The 27,871-nt window shown below is 38.0% G+C and overlaps 1 protein-coding gene across 1 annotated transcript in view; it reads right to left on the bottom strand.

Annotated features, from left to right (window-relative positions):
* Positions 1-27,871, bottom strand: part of LOC128687157 (mediator complex subunit kohtalo) — a 144,484-nt gene that overhangs the window by 88,525 nt on the left and 28,088 nt on the right. Inside the window, exons 12-21 of the mRNA XM_070092567.1 lie at positions 25,320-25,638; positions 24,073-24,254; positions 23,611-23,808; positions 13,460-13,580; positions 12,997-13,112; positions 11,724-11,855; positions 8,059-8,185; positions 3,618-3,754; positions 2,479-2,609; positions 86-267 (exon numbers count right to left, since the gene is read on the bottom strand). Coding sequence (XP_069948668.1) covers positions 86-267; positions 2,479-2,609; positions 3,618-3,754; positions 8,059-8,185; positions 11,724-11,855; positions 12,997-13,112; positions 13,460-13,580; positions 23,611-23,808; positions 24,073-24,254; positions 25,320-25,638 — 1,645 coding nt within the window. The remainder of the gene's footprint in view (positions 1-85; positions 268-2,478; positions 2,610-3,617; positions 3,755-8,058; positions 8,186-11,723; positions 11,856-12,996; positions 13,113-13,459; positions 13,581-23,610; positions 23,809-24,072; positions 24,255-25,319; positions 25,639-27,871) is intronic.

Raw genomic sequence — 27,871 nt, 5'->3', positions numbered from 1 at the left:
CTCTCATATGCAGGATATTTGTGTATCTCGTCCAAATATAAATGCATGTTTAAGTCTCATTAAAATAATAAATGTCTGAACATACCTAACCATTCTGCAGAGAGAGCATTACATGAAGCAGTGAGTTCTGCACATAGGACAGCCATGTCATTCAGCTTTTCATTGGAAGTTTTGGAGGCACAAGCATCAATGATTGCATTACATACAAAACTATACCGGTTGCTAGGGTCAGACAGCTGTTTGATTATGCTGGAATCAACTTTTAACCTGGAAGAAAATATAAACAGTAAATCTTGTTAAAAAGTACTGTAGCTTATATACCACCTCCTAGTTGTAGGAGTAAGGTCATTGTAGCCATTATCATCACCTTAAATCCCACAGTAAGCAGATGGGAAAATACTGTCTGGTGATGATGAAAAGGTATTGTATAAAGAGGAAGTCAAGATATTGGGTGTAACATTTAACATTTCAAAATACATTTTACTATCAGCAGCACTACAGAGCATCTGAATATCCACACATCAGCAAATTATCCACAGGCTTAAAGTCTTAAGTACAGCAGTTTCATAACACTAAGGGCTTTCTTTTTCTTTTCTCTCTCTTTCTCTCTCTTTTTTGAGCAATGAATATTGTAAACTATATAAATACTTCAGTTTTGTCAGATGCTGCTTGTTAACATATCTAAAAATATCATCCAACAGAAAAAAATACATAATAAATAGTAATAAACAAATCCATGATAAATAATGGATAATTTCAACATCAGACGATAAAAAATAAAAGTGGTGTAATTAATAGGAAAGCACGGATCTATAGTTAGTTAATGTTATGTGATAAAGTATTCATCCAGGAAGCTGTATGTTGTGACACTAAATCATTTGTAAATTTCATAAAATTTAATAATATTACAATAATTTTTTTTTAGTTTTGTTAGTACATCTTTACATAAATAAAAAAAAATATTGTGTAAAGAAGGAATCATGTGAGCACGAACCAGGGTTGGCCAAGTGGCAAACCATGATGGTATACAATGTACTGAGAAAAGGATTTTAATTCCAGTATATTATTGGTCATGATGGGCTCCATTGTTGCATAAAATCACATTTTACACAATAAACAGCCACACTTGAATTTAGGCTAAGGATTTAGACATGTAATCTAAAACTCTGTCAAAGCAACCAAGATTTTAAACTACTGTGAACCTAACAAATAATGGAGTAATTACATTATTATTATTATTATAATCAAGGGGGAAGCGCTAAACCCGAAGGATTATACAGCGCCTGGGGGGGTAGATGTGGAAGGCATTCAAGCTTAATTCGGGGAACTGGAGCATGCACAGATCCAATTCCCTAAATCAAGAGCCCCCTACCAACATCAAGGAACCTTCCTTGATGGGGGAGTAATTACAGATTTATTGACATTTACTGTGAGTGAATAATACTGAGGGGGTTTGTGATTAGGGTTGAATGTATCAGGGGTGAAGTGAAGTGAAAAAAAAGGGTGAAGCAACTGTAGTGGATTGAATTGGAGGTTGATCAAGAATGAGGTAATGAGCTGTGTGAATATGAGGACTGAAGGAACTGTTCGTAGAGATAGCAGATCAATAGAAAATATAGAGGACTATGGAGGGGGGGAGGATGGAGGGAATGACTAAGAGTGGAGGGATAGGAAAGGGAGGGATAAGAAGGGGAAAGAGGAGAAAGGAAAAGGAGAAAAGCTGGAAGGAGGAGGAGCGTGGTCAGGACTGGCACTAGAAGTGTAAAGTTTTGAGTTAATATTAAGGTTGTGAGGTTTTTTCTTAATGGCATGTGTAATGAGAAATGTGCTTGAATGGTAGAGAAGTCATCTGAACTGAGGCTTGGAATGCCCATACTGGTGTGTTGGTGTAATAAAAACACTACTACAACTAATAATAATAATTTATTTCCACAAGGCACATTTTTTTTACAAAACCGAATGCCATTTAACAGCATATATAGAAAGCCTCTGGTTATGCAGGCATTTCAGGCAATCTTAAAAATTAACATGAGGTGAGAGATAACATTAGAAAGCACATATACATGTATGATCAATGTAATGAGCCAGAAAACCATGTTGCAGATATGAAAATAGAAGGGAAAATCCCATTCATGATGCAACATCTGCATACTTTATAATAGAATTATTCCTTATTTTAATAAACTAGTTCACCGTGAAAATAAAAACTGTAATAATTCAAGACAAATACTTCATAAAACAAAGAGCAAATTCAGTCCCATTTTAAGAGTTAACCGTGTAAACTAGCAGTAAGGAAACACGTTTCATTTTTCAATCAGTTTTATATGTGCTGTCACTGTTTCATATCAGATCATAATTTTTTTTTAGAAAGATCCAGGCCCTGAATGCTTATAAAAGTGATCAAGTGTAGTAATAAGAGCTCCAAAAACTACATAAGGACTGATGACAAGATTTATGTAAGACCATTCTAAAACTTACTTAGGATTTTTTATGTACTCCTCCATAAACTGTGGAGACCATCGGTATGTTCCCTGTGCTGGGCTGATACTAGCATAAAGAGCTTGTTTGATTTTTGGGTACACTACTGAGAATAGCTCATGATGTTTTGACTGGAAAAATAGAATAGTAAACATTAGCTACAGTAAATATATCTTCACTAATAGGCTACCAATTCATAGGAACCTCAAAGATTTAAAACAGAAAATACTTTTTTCTTTTTTTTTGCATATACTATGCTATAAGGAATGAATTACATAATTATATGGAAGAATGCTCTTCCAGATTATTATTGTAATTATTATAATTACTTTTTTAACTCACTGCCATCTTATTATTGTAATTATTATAATTACTTTTTTAACTCACTGCCATCTCCTGCCAAGGCAGGGTGAACCAAAGAAGAAAATGCATTCAATAACATTCACTCAACTGCTGTCTTTCAAGAAGTGTGCTGACATCACAGTCAGAGTATCTTCCGATATCAACATCCTCACCCCCTTTCAAAGTGCAGGCACTACCCTTCCCACCTGGTTTTCCTGAATCCGTTCATAAAAGTTACCCTGTCAAACTTCAACTAATTGTCTCCATGCCACTGCCTATATGTAATTATGATCATTGTCGTATCTAGGGGCAGCTCTACACATACAGGGTCACACAGACCTAGGGAAGGAGGTGATCAGGTTTGATCCAAGGGAAGAGTACAGTGGACCCCCGCATAATGATCAGCTCCCAACTCGACCAGTTATGTAAGTGTATTTTTGTAAGTGCTTTTGTAGGTGTATTTTTGGGGGTCTGAAACGGACTAATCTAATTCACAATATCTCTTATGGGAACAAATTCGGTCTATAACGGCACCCAAACAGACTTCTGGATTGAAATAATATCGTTATGCGGGGGTCCACTGTATTTCCAATTGATTAATACAAGAGCCCTTAACCAGTATGAAGGCAGCCCTTTCCAGGAAGAGCCTTGCAGAACTTTAAAATTACAGCTACTTAATACATTCAAAAATATATCTCAATTCTAAAATATGTCTCAAAGTGGTTGGTAAATAACAAATTAAGATACTATACTTTAGATTTTCCAAGAAATGAAGACCAGTATAGCATATAACTTACCTTCAGGAAGGAACATGAAGCATAAAGCTCATAAAGGTATGCAAAAACCACTCGTTCAGGGGAGGTACAGTCTGAAGGGTTAGCCTTCACCAGGCGGCACAAACCTTCGAAGATAGCACAAGTCTGCTCCTGTGACACTGAGAAAAGTTCAAGATCAGCAATATTAAAGTTTAAATTATACATACAAATGCTGTATTGCATTGTTCCTTCATTCTTTTATGTTCAAAATTATCTCATGACACACACAACAAATACACAGACACTCACAATTTCACACACACAAAAAAAGAGGCACTTTGAGGACTCAAGAAGCTCTGCCCCAAAAGTAAGATGCTCCTTTTAACCAGCAAGGCAAGAAACCACCTAATCTTGCAACCCTCATAAATACCTGGTCTCTCTCTCTTCATTCCTTTGTATGTGCTGAGGAGGAGCTCAGCTGGAGGTCAAAATACATAGACAACCATTATTTCTCATTTTTGTATCATGAAAGTCTTCACCGCACATATATGTAGTTATGCACGTATGTATATATGAAGTTACCTGTGTGTGGTTGCAGGGGCCGAGTCTCAACTCCTGGCCCTACCTCTCAATTTACTGCTTGCCAGATTAACTCTTTCCTAGTCTCATGGGCCCATTCTTAAAACTATGTATGGAGTCTGCCTCCACCAGTTCTGAATGTATGTAGATATAAATGTTGTTATTTTTTTTTATTATCACACTGGCCGATTCCCACCAAGGCAGGGTGGCCCGAAAAAGAAAAACTTTCACCATCATTCACTCCATCACTGTCTTGCCAGAAGGGTGCTTTACACTACAGTTTTTAAACTGCAACATTAACACCCCTCCTTCAGAGTGCAGGCACTGTACTTCCCATCTCCAGGACTCAAGTCCGGCCTGCCGGTTTCCCTGAACCCCTTCATAAATGTTACTTTGCTCACACTCCAACAGCACGTCAAGTACTAAAAACCATTTGTCTCCATTCACTCCTATCAAACACGCTCTCGCATGCCTGCTGAAAGTCCAAGCCCCTCGCACACAAAACCTCCTTTACCCCCTCCCTCCAACCTTTCCTAGGCCGACCCCTACCCCGCCTTCCTTCCACTACAGACTGATACACTCTTGAAGTTATTCTGTTTCGCTCCATTCTCTCCACATGTCCGAACCACCTCAACAACCCTTCCTCAGCCCTCTGGACAACAGTTTTGGTAATCCCGCACCTCCTCCTAACTTCCAAACTGCGAATTCTCTGCATTATATTCACACCACACATTGCTCTCAGACATGACATCTCCACTGCCTCCAGCCTTCTCCTCGCTGCAACATTCATCACCCATGCTTCACACCCATATAAGAGCGTTGATAAAACTATACTCTCATACATTCCCCTCTTTGCCTCCAAGGACAAAGTTCTTTGTCTCCACAGACTCCTAAGTGCACCACTCACCCTTTTCCCCTCATCAATTCTATGATTCACCTCATCTTTCATAGACCCATCCGCTGACACGTCCACTCCCAAATATCTGAATACATTCACCTCCTCCATACTCTCTCCCTCCAATCTGATATCCAATCTTTCATCACCCAATCTTTTTGTTATCCTCATAACCTTACTCTTTCCTGTATTCATTTTCAATTTTCTTCTTTTGCACACCCTACCAAATTCATCCACCAATCTCTGCAACTTCTCTTCAGAATCTCCCAAGAGCACAGTGTCATCAGCAAAGAGCAACTGTGACAACTCCCACTTTATGTGTGATTCTTTAACTTTTAATTCCACGCCTCTTGCCAAGACCCTCACATTTACTTCTCGTACAACCCCATCTATAAATATATTAAACAACCACGGTGACATCACACATCCTTGTCTAAGGCCTACTTTTACTGGGAAATAATTTCCCTCTTTCCTACATACTCTAACTTGAGCCTCACTATCCTCGTAAAAACTCTTCACTGCTTTCAGTAACCTACCTCCTACACCATACACCTGCAACATCTGCCACATTGCCCCCCTATCCACCCTGTCATATGCCTTTTCCAAATAAATAAATGCCACAAAGACCTCTTTAGCCTCATCTAAATACTGTTCACTTATATGTTTCACTGTAAACGCCTGGTCCACACACCCCCTACCTTTCCTCAAGCCTCCTTGTTCATCTGCTATCCTATTCTCCGTCTTACTCTTAATTCTTTCAATAATAACTCTACCATACACTTTGCCAGGTATACTCAACAGACTTATCCCCCTATAATTTTTGCACTCTCTTTTATCCCCTTTGCCTTTATACAAAGGAACTATGCATGCTCTCTGCCAATCCCTAGGTACCTTACCCTCTTCCATACATTTATTAAATAATTGCACCAACCACTCCAAAACTATATCCCCACCTGCTTTTAACATTTCTATCTTTATCCCATCAATCCCGGCTGCCTTACCCCCTTTCATTTTACCTACTGCCTCACGAACTTCCCCCACACTCACAACTGGCTCTTCCTCACTCCTACAAGATGTTGTTCCTCCTTGCCTTATACACAAAATCACAGCTTCCCTATCTTCATCAACATTTAACAATTCCTCAAAATATTCCCTCCATCTTCCCAATACCTCTAACTCTCCATTTAATAACTCTCCTCTCCTATTTTTAACTGACAAATCCATTTGTTCTCTAGGCTTTCTTAACTTATTAATCTCACTCCAAAACTTTTTCTTATTTTCAACAAAATTTGTTGATAACATCTCACCCACTCTCTCATTTGCTCTCTTTTTACATTGCTTCACCACTCTCTTAACCTATGTATGTAGATATAAATGTATGTAGATATGTCCTAGGTAGTAGGCTGGTAGACAGCAACCACCCAAGGAGATACTACTGCCCTGCCAAGCGAGTGTAAAACAAAAGCCTGTAATTGTTTTACATGATGGTAGGATTGCTGGTGTCTTTTTTTTCTGTCTCATACATATGCAAGATTTCAGGTACATCTTGCTACTTCTACTTACATTAAGGCCACACTACACATGCTTGTACAAGCATATATATGAACATCAAAATGGTATACAATACCGACAGGTTGTTAGGTAAGACACGTATGCAACAGTTAGACAACTTTATTCCGAAACGTTTCGCCTACACAGTAGGCTTCTTCAGTCGAATACAGAAAGTAGGCAGGAACAGTAGAGATGTGAAGACGATGTAATCAGTCCATCACCCTTGAAGTCGTAGAATTTGAGGTTGTCAGTCCCTCAGCCTGGAGAAGTTCAATTCCATAGTCAGGAATAAAGTTGTCTAACTGTTGCATATGTGTCTTACCTAACAAGCATATATATACACACCCTTCTGGGTTTTCTTCTATTTTTTCTTATTAGTTCTTGTTTTTGTTTATGTCCACATATCTCCATGGGGAAGTGGAACAGAATTCCTCCTCTGTAAGCCATGCGTGTCGTAAGAGGCAACTAAAATGCCAGGAGCAAGGGGCTAGTAACTCATTCTCCTGTATATATTACTAAATGTAAAAGGAGAAACTTTTGTTTTTTTAATTGGGCCACCCTGCCTTGGTGAGATACGGCCGGTGCATTGAAAGAAAGAAGAAAATATAAATGTATATTTTTTTTTTTCCTCAGTGACCATTTCTGCCAAGGCAGGTTGACCCAAGCAAAAAAACACATTCACAATCATTCACTCAATCACTGTCTCTCCAGAAGCAAGCTGATGTCAAAATTTAGATTACACCTCTGACTCCAACATCCTCACCCCTCCTTCAGAGTGCAGGCTCTGCCCTTCCCACTTCCAGGACTCAATCCAGTTAATCAGTTTACCCTGAATCCCTTCACAAAAGTTACCTTGGTCACACTCCAACAGAACATCCACTTGTCTCCGTTTATTCCTATCTTCCACTTGTTTCCGTTCATTCCTATCTTCCACTTGTCTCCGTTCATTCCTATCTTCCACTTGTCTCCGTTCATTCCTATCTTCCACTTGTCTCCATTCACTCCTATCTTCCACTTGTCTCCATTCACTCCTATCTTCCACCTGTCTCCATTCACTCCTATCTTCCACTTGTCTCCATTCACTCCTATCTTACACATGTCTCCATTCACTCCTATCTTCCACCTGTCTCCATTCACTCCTATCTAACACACTCACACAAGCCTTCTGGATGATCAAGCCTCTGAAACTCAGCCTCTTTTCCCCCCCCCCTCTCACCCACCATTCCTGAGACCTCTACCCCTCCTTCCTTTCAACAGTGACTTATACACCCTCTAGGTCATCCTGTTCTCCTCCATTCTCTATAAATGCCCCAACCATTTCAACAACTCCTCCACAGCCCTCTGAATTATACCTGCAAACCCCACATATTCTTCTAATTTCTACTCTTTGAATTCTCTGCATAATATTCACACCACATGGAATTTAATTTAAAAAATCATAAAAAATGACTGACTTACCAAGCAAACAACAATGATACTTCCTGAGAACACCAACAACATGAAGGAGAAGAGCTGGGCAATACCAGCCAGCTAAGCAGCCCCGCTCTACCAGCTGAGCCTCTATTTCACTAACCTCTTTGATCATCTGAAATGTATAACATTACAGGATAACAATATTTATTTCTGAATCTCTCACGTTATTCCTTAGATGTACATACGTTCCTGCATACTGTGTACCAGTACACACTCGCAACACAAAGGTAACCTTACCAAGGAAATAGATACGTGGAATCATCAAGAAATTTATATATATACACCTACCATCCGACTTATGACCGAGTTCGGTTCCGAGAAACCGGTCGTAAGTCGAAATGGTCGTAAGTCGAACTTTACTACTGAATATCAACAAAACATTTCTGTAATGACTTTATTTTATTGTTTTATTTTGGTATTTCTTACTGAGTATACTTACTGAGTATACCAGGAAAAGTGTACGGTAGGGTTATAATTGAAAGAATTAGAGGTAAGACAGAATGTAGGATTGCGGATGAGCAAGGAGGTTTCAGAGTGGGTAGGGGATGTGTAGATCAAGTGTTTACATTGAAGCATATATGTGAACAGTATTTAGATAAAGGTAGGGAAGTTTTTATTGCATTTATGGATTTAGAAAAAGCATATGATAGAGTGGATAGAGGAGCAATGTGGCAGATGTTGCAAGTATATGAAATAGGTGGTAAGTTATTAAATGCTGTAAAGAGTTTTTATGAGGATAGTGAGGCTCAGGTTAGGGTGTGTAGAAGAGAGGGAGACTACATCCCGGTTAAAGTAGGTCTTAGACAGGGATGTGTAATGTCACCATGGTTGTTTAATATATTTATAGATGGGGTTGTAAAGGAAGTAAATGCGAGGGTGTTCGGGAGAGGGGTGGGATTAAATTTTGGGGAATCAAATTCAAAATGGGAATTGACACAGTTACTTTTTGCTGATGATACTGTGCTTATGGGAGATTCTAAAGAAAAATTGCAAAGGTTAGTGGATGAGTTTGGGAATGTGTGTAAAGGTAGAAAGTTGAAAGTGAACATAGAAAAGAGTAAGGTGATGAGGGTGTCAAATGATTTAGATAAAGAAAAATTGGATATCAAATTGGGGAGGAGGAGTATGGAAGAAGTGAATGTTTTCAGATATTTGGGAGTTGACTTGTCGGCGGATGGATTTATGAAGGATGAGGTTAATCATAGAATTGATGAGGGAAAAAAGGTGAATGGTGAGTTGAGGTATATGTGGAGTCAAAAAACGTTATCTATGGAGGCAAAGAAGGGAATGTATGAAAGTATAGTAGTACCAACACTCTTATATGGGTGTGAAGCTTGGGTGGTAAATGCAGCAGCGAGGAGACGGTTGGAGGCAGTGGAGATGTCCTGTTTAAGGGCAATGTGTGGTGTAAATATTATGCAGAAAATTCGGAGTGTGGAAATTAGGAAAAGGTGTAGAGTTAATAAAAGTATTAGTCAGAGGGCAGAAGAGGGGTTGTTGAGGTGGTTTGGTCATTTAGAGAGAATAGATCAAAGTAGAATGACATGGAAAACATATAAATCTATAGGGAAAGGAAGGCGGGGTAAGGGTCGTCCTCGAAAGGGTTGGAGAGAGGGGGTAAAGGAGGTTTTGTGGGCAAGGGGCTTGGACTTCCAGCAAGCGTGCGTGAGTGTGTTAGATAGGAGTGAATGGAGACGAATGGTACTTGGGACCTGACGATCTGTTGGAGTGTGAGCAGGGTAATATTTAGTGAAGGGATTCAGGGAAACCAGTTATTTTCATATAGTCGGACTTGAGTCCTGGAAATGGGAAGTACAATGCCTGCACTTTAAAGGAGGGGTTTGGGATATTGGCAGTTTGGAGGGATATGTTGTGTATCTTTATATGTGTATGCTTCTAGACTGTTGTATTCTGAGCACCTCTGCAAAAACAGTGATAATGTGCGAGTGTGGTGAAAGTGTTGAATGATGATGAAAGTATTTTCTTTTTGGGGATTTTCTTTCTTTTTTGGGTCACCCTGCCTCGGTGGGAGACGGCCGACTTGTTGAAAAAAAAAAAAAATATATATATATATATATATGCAATAAGATCACAGTAAACAGGTGATTTCAGAATATGCAAAACAACCACTCTGAAAGAATAGAGAAATTCCAAGCGCTTGGAATTTCTCTATTCTTTCAGAGTGGTTGTTCTGCGCGCGCATATATATATATATATATATATATATATATATATATATATATATATATATATATATATATATATATATATATATATATATATATATATATATATATATATATATATATATATATATATATATATATATATATATATATATATATATATATATATATATATATATATATATATATATATATATATATATATATATATATATATATATATATATATATATATATATATATATATATATATATATATATATATATATATATATATATATATATATATATATATATATATATATATATATATATATATATATATATATATATATATATATATATATATTCTAGGTAGTAGGTTGGTAGACAGCAACCGCCCAGAGAGGTACTACCGTCCTGCCAAGTGAGTGTATAATGAAAGCCTGTAATTGTTTTACATGATGGTAGGATTGCAGGTGTCCTTTTTTCTGTCTCATGAACATGCAAGATTTCAGGTATGTCTTGCTACTTCTACTTACACTTAGGTCACACTACACATACATGTACAAGCACATATATACACACCCTTCTGGGTTTTCTTCTATTTTCTTTCTAGTTCTTATTCTTGTTTATTTCCTCTTATCTCCATGGGGAAGTGGAACAGAATTCTTCCTCCGTAAGCCATGCATGTTGTAAGAGGCAACTAAAATGCCGGGAGCAAGGGGCTAGTAACCTCTTCTCCTGTATATATTACTAAATGTAAAAGGAGAAACTTTCGTTTTTCCTTTTGGGCCACCCCGCCTCGGTGGGATACGGCCGGTGTGTTGAAAGAAAGATATATATGATATAGGTAGCAGGTTGGTAGACAGCAACCACCCAGGGAGGTACTACCGTCCTGCCAAGTGAGTGTAAAATGAAAGCCTGTAATTGTTTTACATGATAGTAGGATTGCTGGTGTCCATTTTTCTGTCTCATAAACATGCAAGATTTCAGGTACGTCTTGCTACTTCTACTTACACTTAGGTCACACTATACATACATGTACAAGCATATATACACACACCCCTCTGGGTTTTCTTTCTAGTTCTTGTCCTTATTTCCTCTTACCTCCATTGGGAAGTGGAACAGAATTCTTCCTCCGTAAGCCATGCGTATTGTAAGAGGCGACTAAAATGCCTGGAGTAAGGGGTTAGTAACCCCTTCTCCTGTATAAATTACTAAATTTGAAAAGAGAAACTTTTGTTTTTCTTTTTGGGCCACCCTGCCTCGGTGGGATACGGCCGGTTTGTTGAAAAAAATATATATATATATATATGTATGAGTGAGCGAGGTGAAAGTGTTGAATGATGATGAAAGTATTTTCTTTTTGGGGATTTTTTCTTTCTTTTTGAGTCACCCTGCCTCGGTGGAAAACGGCCAACTTGTTAAAAAAAAAAAATCAAACTAATAATAGATAATCTACAGATAACAATGCTCACAGACCTGAATGCAGAGTTCAATGAGACCATGAACATTGAGTGCCACTTCCATGAGGTCCATCAGGAAGGCAATGTGATCATGGGTTGGCAGGTAGTTGGACATGCCAGAACCACAGCCTGACAACATCTCGAGAACCTGGACAAAATACCCTCTAATTAGTATGATACTATAATGAGATCAATGAGAAGTTTAGGAGAGCTGTTAAGAAAAAATAAGGACGATTTTGAATAATGGCTCGAGGTTGATGCGAATGATCCAGCTTATTGTATTCAATTGGACAAGACTGCCCAGATAGCTTCTACCAATGAAGTGGAGAATCTGGATGAAGATAAAAGATATTTTCATGGTGAACAAAATAGAATACAATTCCTATTCTAAATGTGTAGATTTACTTATTAATCTTCCATTTATAACTGATAATAATGACCTGTGACATATCCACAACAGGTTAAAGGAGCTCCTCTACTCCCATAGTACAGCCTGCACCAAGACTTCCCTGGTAACTGAATTATCAGTCAGCTGTCGTTTCCTGTGGCCCTCAAGCCTACAAAACCATTACATCCTGTCTGATCAGGTACTACTGCAAAAAACTGTACAATTTATCTTGTGAAGACTTCTACATTTATGCTGAGCCTATTTCTTATTTCTTATATTGTATTTGCTAGCAGAATATAGAAGAGTCAAGAACCTTAGATGTTAGCATTGTTATAATAATGCATTAGTGTGCTGATAAAATACCTGGCATTCAAGTACTTTCCATTTAGAGATTTGAGATCTCTCAGCTCTATTCTTGAGAGCATATACAATCTGAGCATTCCTGAAGGAGTTATTATCTACTTGAAGATGATCAAAGAACTTATTCAAAAAAGAGGTTACTGGGGATCAAAATTATAAAAGAAAATGAATAAATTTGTGCACTTATTTAACACATTATAAAAATCTTTTAAACAGAGCAGTTTTGCATAGAATGGAACCTTTTTCGGCACCTGTTAACCGCAATATGAGAGGTATTCCTGTACTCCCCACCCTAATCCTCAAAAACATAATTTTTGCCCCACACCACACCCTGCATTATTCAATATTCGGTGTACAGTACCATAATTCATAAATAAAACAAAAATACCTATTTCAGAAAATAAAAAAAATCTCTATTTTTTACATTTTTACTCATCAAAATCCAAAGAAATCTATGTACTCAAAACTCTGAGTAATGATAAGTCAAAGAATCATTCAGTCATACTGTATTAGGAAAAAAGGAGAGGTTTTAATGACTGACCTGAGAAGCCACAGTACTAGTGATGTGATGCTGATCAAAGTAAGAAAGACCACAAAATTTACTCAAAATAGCCTCAAAGTTGAAGTCTCCCCTCGAAGATTTTTTAACTTTGCCACCTGAAAAAAATATTACACATTACAAAAAACATTTAAAAGAAAGAAAAAGATCAGATGGAAGAACATAAGAAATCTCACTGCTATTCCCCATTATTAATTGACAAAGATAATGACTATTTGGATTATTAACCCAGAGTGTTAGTAACCTAGGATAACACAAAAATCAATCAGTGTGGCCTATTTCCTTGCAGTCTTTTGGTCTTCTTCCCCAAGATACCTCAAAAGTTGCCTAACGCCAAAGTTCCTACCTACTGTTAGGTAAATAGAGCAGCAGATGTAGGGAAACCTGCCCAACATGTCCATCCAACCCAGGTTCGAAGAACCAACAATGCACAGTTGATGTTTACCTTCAGCAATATCAATGCTGTACTTCTTGCTAAACAACTTGCAAATTTCCTTAGTAAGCTTCTTCACTGCAGCTCGTGCTTCATCCCTAGTCTTGCCTACACCATACAGCAACACGTACCGCTGAAAATAGTATCTTATCTTCAACATTCAGATATATAAAATACAATACATTAAGTAAAAGACATTTGGAAGAATTTATGAGTTAATATGTACTTGCCAACAAAAAAGATATATGTCAAAATGAATTCAGTGCCTCTCTACAGCAGTGCTTTGATACTGGTGAAAGGCTTCATACAAGAACCTGGAGCTACTCTCCCATTCCTTGGATCAAACATGAATACCTCCCATTCCTCAGACAATGTATAATCTCTTCAGGTTCAGTGCTTTCCCATGAATACCGTAATAATAATAATAAATAATAATCAACTATTGTTAGTTATAAAAATAATTAAACTTTTTTTAGTACTGTTAGTACAGTGGAACCTCAAATTTCGAACGTATCACTTATCAAACTCTTCGAAAATCAAACACTTTTTTCAAACCAACTTTGTCCCTATTATCAAACTCGCCCCTATTTTCCAAATGCCGGGTACCAGACCTACCTGGCAGCCTGCTCTGTCCACATCCCCACACAGGTGCCATGAGCCAGTCTGGTTTTGTTGATGCTTGAGTGAACACTAATCTGCACTCTCATTCAAACATTTTACGATTATTTCATAGTGTTTAGTGCTTGTGGGACTGTGAAATAAGCTACCATGGGCACAAAGAAATTTGCTAGTGGTACCCCTGTGCTAAAGAAAGTGAGAAACAACATAGATGTGAAGAAGAAAATAATACAGAAGTATGAGGGTGGTGTGAGACTTGAGTTTGCCAAGATGTATGGGAAAAACAAGTCGATCATCGGTTCTATCCTGGCAAAGAAAGAACAAATCAAGGAAGCTGATGTTGCAAAAGGTGTTACTATGCTAACCAAAAAAAGACCACAGACAATCGATCAGGTTGAGAAGTTGTTGCTGGTGTGGATCAAGGATAAAGAGATGGCAGGTGATAGTGTTTCAGAGACCATTATTTGCGAAAAGGCAAGGAAGTTGCATGCCGATCTGGTACAGAAAACTCCTGGAACCAGTGTTCATAGTGAATTTAAGGCTAGCAAAGGCTGGTTTGACAGATTTAAGAAGCATAGTGGCATACACTTTGCAACAAGTTCAGTGACAAACCATGCCCCATTTTAGGGAAATCTTAAAGAGGTGCCAGAAACAGAGGACTGTGGACAATTATTGTGTGAGACAGGGGATGGGTCTATGAAAGATGAGGTGAATCATAGAATTGATGAGGGGAAAAGGGTGAGAAGTGCACTTAGGAGTCTGTGGAGACAAAGAACTTTGTCCTTGGAGGCAAAGAAGGTAATGTATGAGAGTATAGTTTTACCAACGCTCTTATATGGGTGTGAAGCATGGGTGATGAATGTTGCAGTGAGGAGAAGGCTGGAGGCAGTGGAGATGTCATGTCTGAGGGCAATGTGTGGTGTGAATATAATGCAGAGAATTCGTAGTTTGGAAGTTAGGAGGAGGTGCAGGATTACCAAAACTGTTGTCCAGAGGGCTAAGGAAGGGTTGTTGAGGTGGTTCGGACATGTAGAGAGAATGGAGCGAAACAGAGTGACTTCAAGAGTGTATCAGTCTGTAGTGGAAGGAAGGCGGGGTAGGGGTTGGCCTAGGAAAGGTTGGAGGGAGGGGGTAAAGGAGGTTCTGTGTGCGAGGGGCTTGGACTTCCAGCAGGCATGCGTGAGCGTGTTTGATAGGAGTGAATGGAGACAAATGGTTTTTAATACTTGACGTGCTGTTGGAGTGTGAGCAAAGTAACATTTATGAAGGGGTTCAGGGAAACTGGCAGGCCGGACTTGAGTCCTGGAGATGGGAAGTACAGTGTAAAGCACCCTTCTGGCAAGACAGTGATGGAGTGAATGATGGTGGAAGTTTTTCTTTTTCGGGTCACCCTGCCTTGGTGGGAATCGGCCAGTGTGATAATAAAAAAAAATAATAAACAGGGGTCCAGTGACTCTCAAGCTGGTCCTATTGGCATTAAAAGACAGAGAAGGGAAGTAACCCCAGAGAGGGCTTTGATACCTGAAGTCCTCATGGAGGGGGATTCTCCTTCCAAACACTAACCCCAACTCCCTCTCTCCTCCTCCCTATCTTCCAGATGCCATCACCAATCTTCAATAAAGGTAAGTAAAAATGTTATTTTATATGTTTGTTTACATTTATTAATGCATAATTGAACACTACATTTGTTGTGTGTATGTAAAACTGTAATTAATCTATAAAATGTATTTTTTTGTGAATATTTTTGGGTTTCTGGAACGGATTAATTGTATTTCCATTATTTCTTATGGGAAATAATGATTCGCTTTTCAGACTTTTCAAATTTAGAACTAGCTCCTGGAACGGATTAAGTTCGATATTTGAGGTTCCACTGTATATCCTTTTTTTTTTTTGCATTGAACTTAAAAAAAAAAAGGATGATGTAACAGTAAGTCTTGCAGGAATAGAAGCCTTAAGTTATGGGCAAACTCTTGGTTGTCACTGCCATAGATTTTTATGCCATGGACTCAAGAGGCACAATGCCTTCCCTCTCCCATGCTGCCTACAGTTGCTTTCTAGGAGCATGGCATGCCTTACTCAGTGTGTGTACTGATCCAACTGTTGTCAGCAATGTATCCCATTATTATAATAATACAACTACTGAAAACTCTGCATCCATATCAACACAAGAACTACAGTCATCCACCCCAGCCCAGTAAAGCCACATCGCCCCACTCTACAAATTTCAGTATCAACAAGAAATAACAACTAGAATGTAAAGTAAGATAAACTCTATTAATCTGTATACAGAAGAATATTTAAAAAAAAACTGTTCTTCACTTCATATAAGGCACTTGTGTAAAGTGAAGAATACTCTCATAACACTCCTGTGTTATGAGAGCATTTACCACTATTAGTTGCAAAATCTTATGAAACTGAATATGTGCATTACACATATAAACAGCAGGGGCAGTGCCAAGGATGGGGCTTCAGCCCCCTAAATTCCTTGGCCCCCCTGGCACTGTCTGAGCAAAAGGCTAGTAACACCTTCTCCTGTATTTTTTTTTTTTTTTGTAACAAGTTGGCCATCTCCCACCGAGGCAGGGTGACCCAAAAAGAAAGAAAATTCTCAAAAATAAAATACTTTCATCATCATTCAACACTCTCACCTCATTCACACATAATCACTGTTTTTGCAGAGGTGCTCAGAATACAACAGCTTAGAAGAATATACGTATAAAGATACACAACACATCCCTCCAAACTGCCAATATCCCAAACCCCTCCTTTAATAAAGTGCAGGCATTGTACTTCCTGTTGCAACCCCTGAATGGGTTACAATGATTATTATGTATATATATAATGTATATTATCTTTTCATATAATTTTATATTGCTTATATTTGCGATAATAGCTAAATCGTAAATATTTTTTTTTTTTATTATTATCACACTGGCCGATTCCCACCAAGGCAGGGTGGCCCGAAAAAGAAAAACTTTCACCATCATTCACTCCATCACTGTCTTGCCAGAAGGGTGCTTTACACTACAGTTTTTAAACTGCAACATTAACACCCCTCCTTCAGAGTGCAGGCACTGTACTTCCCATCTCCAGGACTCAAGTCCGGCCTGCCGGTTTCCCCGAATCCCTTCATAAATGTTACTTTGCTCACACTCCAACAGCACGTCAAGTATTAAAAACCATTTGTCTCCATTCACTCCTATCAAACACGCTCACGCATGCCTGCTGGAAGTCCAAGCCCCTCGCACACAAAACCTCCTTTACCCCCTCCCTCCAACCCTTCCTAGGCCGACCCCTACCCCGCCTTCCTTCCACTACAGACTGATACACTCTTGAAGTTATTCTGTTTCGCTCCATTCTCTCTACATGTCCGAACCACCTCAACAACCCTTCCTCAGCCCTCTGGACAACAGTTTTGGTAATCCCGCACCTCCTCCTAACTTCCAAACTACGAGACATGACATCTCCACTGCCTCCAGCCCAAAAAGAAAGAAAATTGACAACTCCCACTCAAGACCCTCGCATGGTGACATCACACATCCTTGTCTAAGGCCTACTTTTACTGGGAAAAAATTTCCCTCTTTTCTACATACTCTAACTTGAATCCTCGTATAAAATATATGCTTTTCATCATAATTCAATTGCACTTATATTTTCACTGTAAACACCTCATAATCTACACATATATCACTGTTTTTGCAGAGGTGCTCAGAATCCAACAGCTTAGAAGAATATACGTATAAAGATACACAACACATACCTCCAAACTGCCAATATCCCAAAACCCTCCTTTAATAAAGTGCAGGCATTGTACTTCCTGTTGCAACCCCTGAATGGGTTACAATGATTATTATGTATATATATAATGTATATTATCTTTTCATATAATTTTATATTGCTTATATTTGCGATAATAGCTAAATCGTAAATATATTGCTTTATATTCTTATTTGACTTATGTTGTTAGGATGTACATAATATGTGCTCAGTTCAAGTCTTGATTGTCAAACTACTGTAATTATCGCTTGTCGCTCGTTATACTGCCGGCTTCTGAGCTGTGCTGTCCACTGGGCTATCACGTGATCGAGGGGGGGGGTGTCCTCACCTCTCGTGAAGTATTCAGTCTGCTCAAGACTCTGTTGGTGGTTGTACAGATTGTCTGTCTCATTATTCTTGTTAGTTCTGTAGAACTCTGTTCACAGAACATTGTATAGACTTAGTGATTTTCGACGTTGTACTGAGGTTGTGTGTCGCTTAGACACTCTGAACATCTCAGGTCCTTAGCTATAGCTTCTGACCTAATTTTGTACTGGTTTCTGTGTATTGTCACAGTCAGGGTTTTTCCTATGCTGAACTTATATTCAGTAGTATGGGAGTTTTGTAACTTTTGTGGAGGATCTGCTGATGGTCCCTACTTAGTGTCGTTATATTATCTCCTTGATCCTGATTGTGTCGCAGTCGCTTGTTATATGGCTATTGGGCTTAGCATTCTTTTCATTGTTCAAGCAGACTGTTCTGGTTGCCAGTCGGTCAAGAAGTTAGTTTATGTGAGGACTTTGTCAGTCACTTGTATAAGTCTAGTTGAGTCGTGAGACATAGCGAACTATTTAGAGCACTTACACACATACACACTTACTTGTACATATTTGTAATATCTTATTAAATGTTAATGTACCAGACGGTACTTAAGAATTATAAATGTGATATGTGCTTTCAGCACAATAATATTGAACTCGAGAGATTGATTTTATTTTGATTGCTGTGATTAATTTAATTTGATAATATACCTCTAGACTTAATAAATTTATTAAATTTTAATTTCTCTAGTTAGTAGCCTACCAGTTGTAATCCTGAAGCACTATTGAATAATACTGAATTTTAATGGATAATTGGACAAGGATACTGACTACTTGTTACGAAAACCCAGTAACAGGCTGGATGCTAGAAGGGCAGTCCTTTCTAGTATTCACTGGAGATCTCTAAGCTTTTAGAATCGCGTTTTTTGTAACACTTCCCATTTCCAGTACTCAAGTCCGGCTATATTAAAATAACCGGTTTTTCTGAATCCCTTTACTAAATATTACCCTGCTCACACTCCAAAAGCTCGTCAGGTCCCAAATACCATTCGTCTCCATTCACTCCTATCTAACACGCTCACGCACACTTGCTGGAAGTCCAAGCCCCTCGCCCACAAAACCTCCTTTACCCCCTCCCTCCAACCTTTTCAAGGACAACCCCTACCTCGCCTTCCTTCCCCTATAGATTTTAAAGCTCTCCATATCATTCTACTTTGATTCATTCTTTCTAAATGACCAAACCACCTCAACAACCCCTCTTCAGCCCTCTGACTAATACTTTTATTAACTCCACACCTTCTCCTAATTTCCACACTCCGAATTTTCTGCATAATATTTACACCACACATTGCCCTTAGACAGGACATCTCTACTGCCTCCAACCATCTCCTTGCTGCAGCACTTACAACCCAAGCTTCAAACCCATATAAGAGTGTTGGTACCACTATACTTTTATACATTCCCTTCTTTGCCTCCATAGATAATGGTTTTTGTCTCCACGTATACCTCAACACACCACTCACCTTTTTTCCTTCATCAATTCCATGGTTAATCTCATCCTTCATAAATCCATCCGCTGACACGTCAACTCCCAAATACAGTGGACCCCCGGTTAACGATTTTAATCCGTGCAAGAGGGTTAATCGTTATGCGAAATAATCGTTATGCGAATGAATTTTCCCCATAAGAAATAATGGAAATAAAATTAATCCGTGCAAGACGCCCAAAAGTATGAAAAAATTTTTTTTTTACCACATGAAATGTTAATTTTAATACACACAAACTGAAAAAGGCATGCACAATTAAATGACACTTACTTTTATTGAAGATCTGGTGATGATTGATGGGATGGGAGGAGGGGAGAGCATTATCTTCTTACTGTTTAGAAGGGGAATCCCCTTCCATTACGACTTGAGGTAGCAAGTCCTTTTCCGGGGTTACTTCCCTTCTTCTTTTAATGCCACTAGGACCAGCTTCAGAGTCACTGGACCTCTGTCGCACAACAAATCTGTCCATAGAGCTCTGTACCTCCCGTTCCTTTACGATTTGTCTAAAATGGGCCACAACATTGTCATTGAAATAGTCAACAGCACGGCTTGCAACAGCTGTGTCAGGGTGATTTTCATCTATAAAGGTTTGCAGTTCAACCCACTGTGCACACATTTCCTTAATCTTTGAAGTAGGCACAATGGATTCCACAACTGGCATAGGCTTCTCAGGGTTAGCCCCAAACCCTTCAAAATCTTTCTTAATTTCCATACTAATTCTCACCCTTTTTACCACAGGGTTGGCACTAGAAGCTTTCTTGGGGCCCATGGTCACTTATTTTCCAGAAACAGCACCGAAAATACTGTAATAATACGAAATATTCCGAGTGTATGCTTGGATGTTACCGCGGAGGCTGGCTGGTAAACAATGGGACGGAGCGGCACATGTGAGGCTGGCTGAGGGCACATTGGACGCGTCTCGGACGAAAATCGGTATGCGGGTTTTTAATCGGTATGCGCGGCAAAAATTTTGCGATAAAAGTAATCGTTATGCGGAAAAATCGCTATGCGATGCCATCGTTATGCGGGGGTCCACTGTACCTGAAAACATTCACTTCTTCCATACTCCTCCTCTCCAATGTGATATCCAATTTTTCTTTATCTAAATCATTTGATAACCTCATCACCATACTCTTATCTATGTTCATTTTCAACTTTCTACCTTTACACACTCTCCCAAACTCATCCACTAACTTTTGCAATTTTTCTTTAGAATCTCCCATAAACACAGTATCATCAGCAAAAAGTAACTGTGTCAATTCCCATTTTGTATTTGATTCCCCATAATTTAATCCCACCCCTCTCCCAAACACCCTAGCATTTACTTCTTTTACAACCCTATCTATAAATATATTAAACAACCATGGTGACATTACACATCCCTGTCTAAGACTTACTTTTACCGGGAATTAGTCTCCCTCTCTTCTACACACCCTAACCTCTTCTACACATCTCTTTACAGCATTTAGTAACTTACTACCTATTCCATATACTTGCAACATCTGCCACATTGCTCCCCTATCCACTCTATCATATACCTTTTCTAAATTCATTAATGCAATGAAAACTCCCCTACTTTTATCTAAATACTGTTCACATATATGCTTCAATGTAAACACTTGATCTACATCCCCTACCCACTCTAAGACCTCCTTGCTCATTTGCAATCCTACATTCTGTCTTACCTCTAATTCTTTCAAATATCATAACTATTTCGCTAGAACTCCATTTTTTCTATCGAATGAGTACAAGAAACCACCCATTTACCGATTTCAACTATCCAATACAGTGGTCAGAATTTAGCAATTTTGCCAATTTCACACAAATTTCAAAATATGCCAATTTCCGAATAGGGTCCAGAATAAACAAGACATACATTCTTGGCTGTAAAATAACATTTCCTCTGTTCATTAGTCATGTCTCCATGCCCCTCTTACATTCTTTTGCTTTCCACTTTGAATTTTTATTCTCACAAAAAAATAGAAGATTTACGGTTATGCAGACTACTGCATTGATGTAGAAATGGTATAAATAATATCAGCGCACTTGTGAAAGAATATTAGACTCACCAGTTGACGTGTATTGGACACATAGCATGATTTGTTTGCTTTTGAACTTTGGTAAAAATCGAACATTTCTGCTACTTTGAGCTCAATTTCAAGGTACTTTTCTTTGTAAAAACCAGTCAAATTCACCTCAATTTCTGTAATATGTCTTCCATTCTATAAAATGAGACCAGGAAAACTAGAATACAACAATAAATACCATACGAAAATATAGTGCAAAGTCGCTGTTTTAATCCAAAAATACAAAGTTTTTTTTTTTTACTGATTACGCACTGTGTGCTGCAGGATTTTTTTTATACTGCGCACACTGACCACATAGACCCATTCTTTCATATGTAGGCCTACCAGCTTTCTCTCACTAGATTTGAGGGCGCTAGAATTTTGGCGTACTAGTACGTCAAAAACCCTGGCTCGTAAGCCATACTAGTACGGCCGAAACCCTGAAAGGGTTAACATTTCTGTCATGATCCCATCAGTTCCAGCTGCTTTACCCCCTTTCATTCTATGAAATGCCTCACGCACCTCCCCCACACTCACATCCTGCTCTTTTTCATTCCTAAAAGATGGTAAACCTCCCTGGCCAATGCACGAAATTACCGCCTCCCTTTCTTCGTCGACATTTAAAAGTTCCTCAAAATATTCTTGCCATCTACCCAATACCTCCAGCACCCCATCAACTAACTCCCCCACTCTGTTTTTAACTGACAAATCCATTCGTTCCCTAGGCTTTCTTAACTTGTTTAACTCACTCCAAATTTTTTTCTTATTTTCATTAAAATTTCTTGACAGTGCCTCTCCCACTCTATCATCTGCTCTCCTTTTGCACTCTCTTCACCTTTCTTTTACTCTCCATATACTCTGCTCTTCTTATAACACTTTTGCTTTGTAAAAACCTCTCATAAACTACCTTTTTCTCTTTTATCACACTCTTTACTTCATCATTCTACCAATCACTCCTCTTTCCTCCTGCACCCACCCTTCTATAACCACAAACTTCTGCCCCACATTCTAATACTGCACTTTTAAAACTATTCCAATCCTCTTCAACCCCCCCCCCCCCCCCCCCCGACTACTCATACTTGCACTAGTCCACCTTTCTGCCAATAGTTGCTTATATCTCACCCGAACTTCCTCCTCCCTTAGTTTATACACTTTCACCTCTCTCTTACTTATTGTTGCCATTTTCCTCTTGTCCCATCTACCTCTTACTCTAACTGTAGCTAAAACTAAATAATGATCCGATATATCAGTTGCCCCTCTATAAACATGTACATCCTGGAGCCTACCCATCAACCATTTATCCACCAATACATAATCTAACAAACTACTTTTATTACGTGCTATATCATACCTTGTATATTTATTTATCCTCTTTTTCATAAAATGTGTATTACTTATTACCAAACCTCTTTCTACACATATCTCAATTAAAGGCTCCCCCATTTTCATTTACCCCTAGCACCCCAAATTTACCTACTATTCCCTCCACAAAATTTTTACCCACTTTAGCATTGAAATCCCCAACCACAAGTACTCTCACACTTGATTCAAAACTCCCCATGCATTCACTCAACATTTCCCAAAATCTCTCTCTCTCTCCTCTACACTTCTCTCTTCTCCTAGTGCATATACACTTAATATAACCCACTTTTCACATCCAACCTTTATTTTACTCCACATAATCCTTGAATTAATACATTTATACTCCCTCTTTTCCTGCCATAGCTTAGCCTGTATATATTACTAAATGTAAAAGGAGAAACTTTCGTTCTTTCCATTGGGCCACCCCGCCTTGGTGGGATACGGCCGGTGCATTAAAAGAAAGAAGAATCTGGCACTGTCTGCCATGATCTCACCTGATTTATCTCATGCATGTAAGCATCATCTTGTGGCAGAGGGAAATGTTGTGCGTATACCAAGTGTCTGGGAGGTCTTTGTTTACCTTCTCCTCGAAGCTCTCCTCTTCCTCCCGTGCCAGACTCTTCCAGACTAGTGTCTACGGCAATTTTTTGAACCATCTTTCCGAGATCTTCATCAATATTGTCTGTCCCATCCTAAGACAATATATTTAAGATCTGAATTGTTTTTAATTACTTATTGCAAAAGTCACTAACTATGATACTTTCTTCTGTTACATTTTTAGTTATTCTATTTTTGCAGTGAAATGCAGATTTTAAAAAATTGCAAACACATTTCATAGAAAAATTTATATTTTTACATCACCTACTGTTTTTACTATTGCATTATATATATAGTAATTGTACCAAATGTATTGGACAGTATCAAGGCAATATATTAAAATAAAAAACAGCCTTTACTTCTTTCTTTTCTCCAAAGGAAGAATCAGCCTTCAGATCTGGAGTGCCTGTAGCAAGGTCACCACGAGAGATGAGAGTACACATGTATGTATCATGGCTAAACACATCTTGACGAATCAGTTCCGAAAACAAGAGAACCAAGTTCCCAAATTCCTGTGATCTTACTGATAAAGCATTCTCATCTGTTGACAGAAAATACAAAGAGGTCTCAAAATGCAATGATGATAATCTATAAAAATGAAAACTTGTATATATAATTTAATTCATATTTTCTGCCTTAAACCTAACTAAACTATTGCATTCAGACTTTAAGGTAATTAATGATCACATGCAAAATTATGATGGCAACTACAGTATGGTATATATCACATAAGCATTTTAAGTATTTTGACATATAAGCAAAAAAATAGAGCTTGTCATTTTTATAATATATTAATGAAAACAAAGAACAATTCTTCCTAAAAAAAACTTTACCAAAATTGACAAGTATATTTTTAACATTTTCATATACAAAATATTAAAAAATACAAAAACAAATGTCCACAAAAAATACATTCACATTCTATACTGTGCCCTACAATGCACATAAACAGATAACAACCACAGCACATGCTAGGTTAGTAAACACATGAATAGCCTGAAGAAATTTAAACAAAGACAACTTTCACTCATTACCATACATGACCAAGCCTCGAGTCAGCCTCACCAGTGTGCAGCTGAAATTGAACCAAAGAAAGTGAAGACAAAAAGCACCAATCAGGAGGTAAGCCTCCTGACTGGTGCTGAAACTGTGAGGCTTCAACTGCAAGAAAAACCCAAGTAAGCTAAAGCTTGTGCCCTCAAGGAATGCACAACACATGGTGATATCAAAATATACAACATGCTCAGAGGCAGAAACTGAGCACTTTAGAGGGAATGATGTAGAACAGGAGGACATGAATGAAAACTGAACAGCCAAATGAGTCAGATACCAAAAAGCATTTCTACAACGTAATAGCAGGGAACAATGTAAATAACACAAAAGCTGACCCAGACTCTACACAGGGATTCATATATGAATACATGAAAAATTATTGTGATTTCAACTAATCAATGTCAATCAAGAAGTGGACTCAAAAGCTGAAGCTCAAGCTACCATCATTACCTCTAACAGGCACTGTAATTATGGGAACAAGCACAAAATATTCAGAACACATTACATAGCTGCTTGCACACTAACAACAAACAAACAAACACAGGGAATTTACCATACACAGGAGCCTGGGTATCTAAAAACTTCAGCAGGAGGTTTTGAAAGATGCACCCGCCTGGTGTTACCATTTGATTCGAGGTGACAGAATCTTTCTCATCTGGAAGATCATTTTCAGCTGATGTGACATTATTTTGCCTCTTCTCCAACAAGCGAGCAACAACCAGAGCTCGGTGCTCCCCACAGCGCTGCACCGACACTGCCCACTCACACAGCGTCCGCACAATAGCCTCATCATTATTGTTGCTAGTATTATTGCCACTGACGTTATTTATTGTATAAGTATTGCTACCACTGCTGCTGTTGCTGTTTGGGTTCTATACATAGTAAGAAAAATAAGATCACAATTATTGTTTAGTTAGCAAACTGTTTATCACACCCATTTTATGAGGTTTTCAGGAATCAGATTTTAAAATATTATTAAGGAATCTCTAATGATAATGAACATAAAGAATGGAAGTCACAATGCCATGACTGGAGCTATTTATAAGTAACCCAATTCACAGGTCAAATGGGGAGGCACAGCAAAAGTTAAGGCATTCTCCTCACCTCTTCAACATGACATGTCTTTTGGCTTTCTCCAATTTTTTTCCTCACTTGCAACTTGATAATGGGCCAGGATGAAATGAAAAGTCATCTAAAAACTCCTAACCAAATTGTGGATTAATTCTGAATAAAGTACATAATATTAAATGAGATACCAAAAAAGTAGAGATACGACAAGAAGCGTGGTAATAGTGCACTGAAGATAATTATGGTTAAGAATATGAATATGATGGCACTGCAACTATGATGTTGTGTTACTGAAAATGATGCATTATATTACTGAGTACAATACATTATATTACTGAGCACAATACTTACTGTTCCCTCACTGTAGCACACAATACTACAACTTGATTTTCTCTAACATCACTGCAGTATATAATACCACAGTTTGACTTTTTCTACCATAACTATCACAAAATATTGTAGTTTGACTTTCTCTATCATCAATAAGATTATACAATATACAGTACATATACAGTACATTACACTGCTGTACTTGTAATATATATACATATATCTGTGACCAGTTTCAAGGTAAAGTCTAACCTCACTTATAAATTATCATTTAACTTTCTGTTATTTTACAAACAATACAGATCTGTACTTCACTCTGAGCACTAACAAAAAAGGTCAATGCTCTTTCTCATATTACATACTGTATTATACTGGTGACTGCTAAAGCAGAGTTTTCCTGCACCTTTTCTCTATGTACATTATGTAATTTTTTTAAACACATTGGCCATCTCCCACCAAGGTAGGGTAACCCATAAAAAAGAAGATGCACCTCACCCTCATTTGTTTAATCACTATCTTGTCAGAAGCATGCTTACATGACAACATTACATAAAAAAATACCTCATTGATGTTCCACACATTTACCAATCTGAGTAGAAACTATGCAAATAAAGGAATTTCAAATTTGGAAGTGTCTACCAAAATATATCAAAATCTCTTCAAATAAATTTTAAGATACAGCACAAATGTGCATAAAAGTTGATTCCATTATTATTGCTACAGGATATTTACCAATATGATATTTATTACATCAGAAATAGTCATTATTTTTTATCTCAAAGACCATTTGCTAAAGCAGGGTGACCCTATGAGGGAAAACATAATCAACATTATTCACTCAATTGCCATTTTGCCAGAAGTGTTGGCATCACAATTCAGAATAACCTTTGACTGCAACATTTGCCAGAAGTGTGCTGACATACACAATTCAGACTGCAACATCCCCTCCACAAAGAGTCCTAAAAGATGAAAAATGGTTAAGCCTTATACATTTTCTGAGGAAGACCTTCAGAATAAACTTGAATAACTATACAGTCCAACATAAAGATTAGCACTCAATACACAAAATTTACATAATCCATCTTCCATCAATATAGGATGACCTAAAGAATGAAATATGCTCACCAACACTCATGAAATCACTGTTTTGCCATAAGCACATAGACACTGCAAATCAAGTGACCCTTCAAAACTCCAATATTCTTCAGAATGCAAGCACTGTACAAGACATAAAAAATATGCAGTGAGTAACAATCAATGGGAAAATAATGAAAAAAAAAAAATCATTGCATCATGTGATCTGACTAAAGTAGAAAAATTCTGAAAAAAACCCTGCTCCATGTATTTTCAATTATTATTATTATTATTATTAATTTTTAACACACTGGCCATCTCCCACCAAGGTAGAGTGACCTGAAAAGAAGAAAAATTAATCATCACTCATGCCATCACCATCTTGCCACAGACACGCAGACATCACAGCACTGATGCCCATAAAAATTGCAATATCCCCACCCCTCCTTCAGAGTGCAGAAATTGTACTTTCTACCTATAGGTTAACCATTTTCCCTGAATCCTTTCTTAAATGTTTCCTCACTCACACACTAACAGCATGTCAAGTCACAGAAACCACTTATCTCCACTTGTATCTAACATGCTCACATAAGTCTGTTGGATGTCCAAGCCCCTTGCATACAGCAGCTCCTT

The sequence above is a fragment of the Cherax quadricarinatus genome, chromosome 40 (assembly GCF_038502225.1).
Source record: "Cherax quadricarinatus isolate ZL_2023a chromosome 40, ASM3850222v1, whole genome shotgun sequence".
Taxonomy (NCBI): Eukaryota; Metazoa; Arthropoda; class Malacostraca; order Decapoda; family Parastacidae; genus Cherax; species Cherax quadricarinatus.
This window is presented reverse-complemented; position numbering and strand designations above follow the sequence as displayed.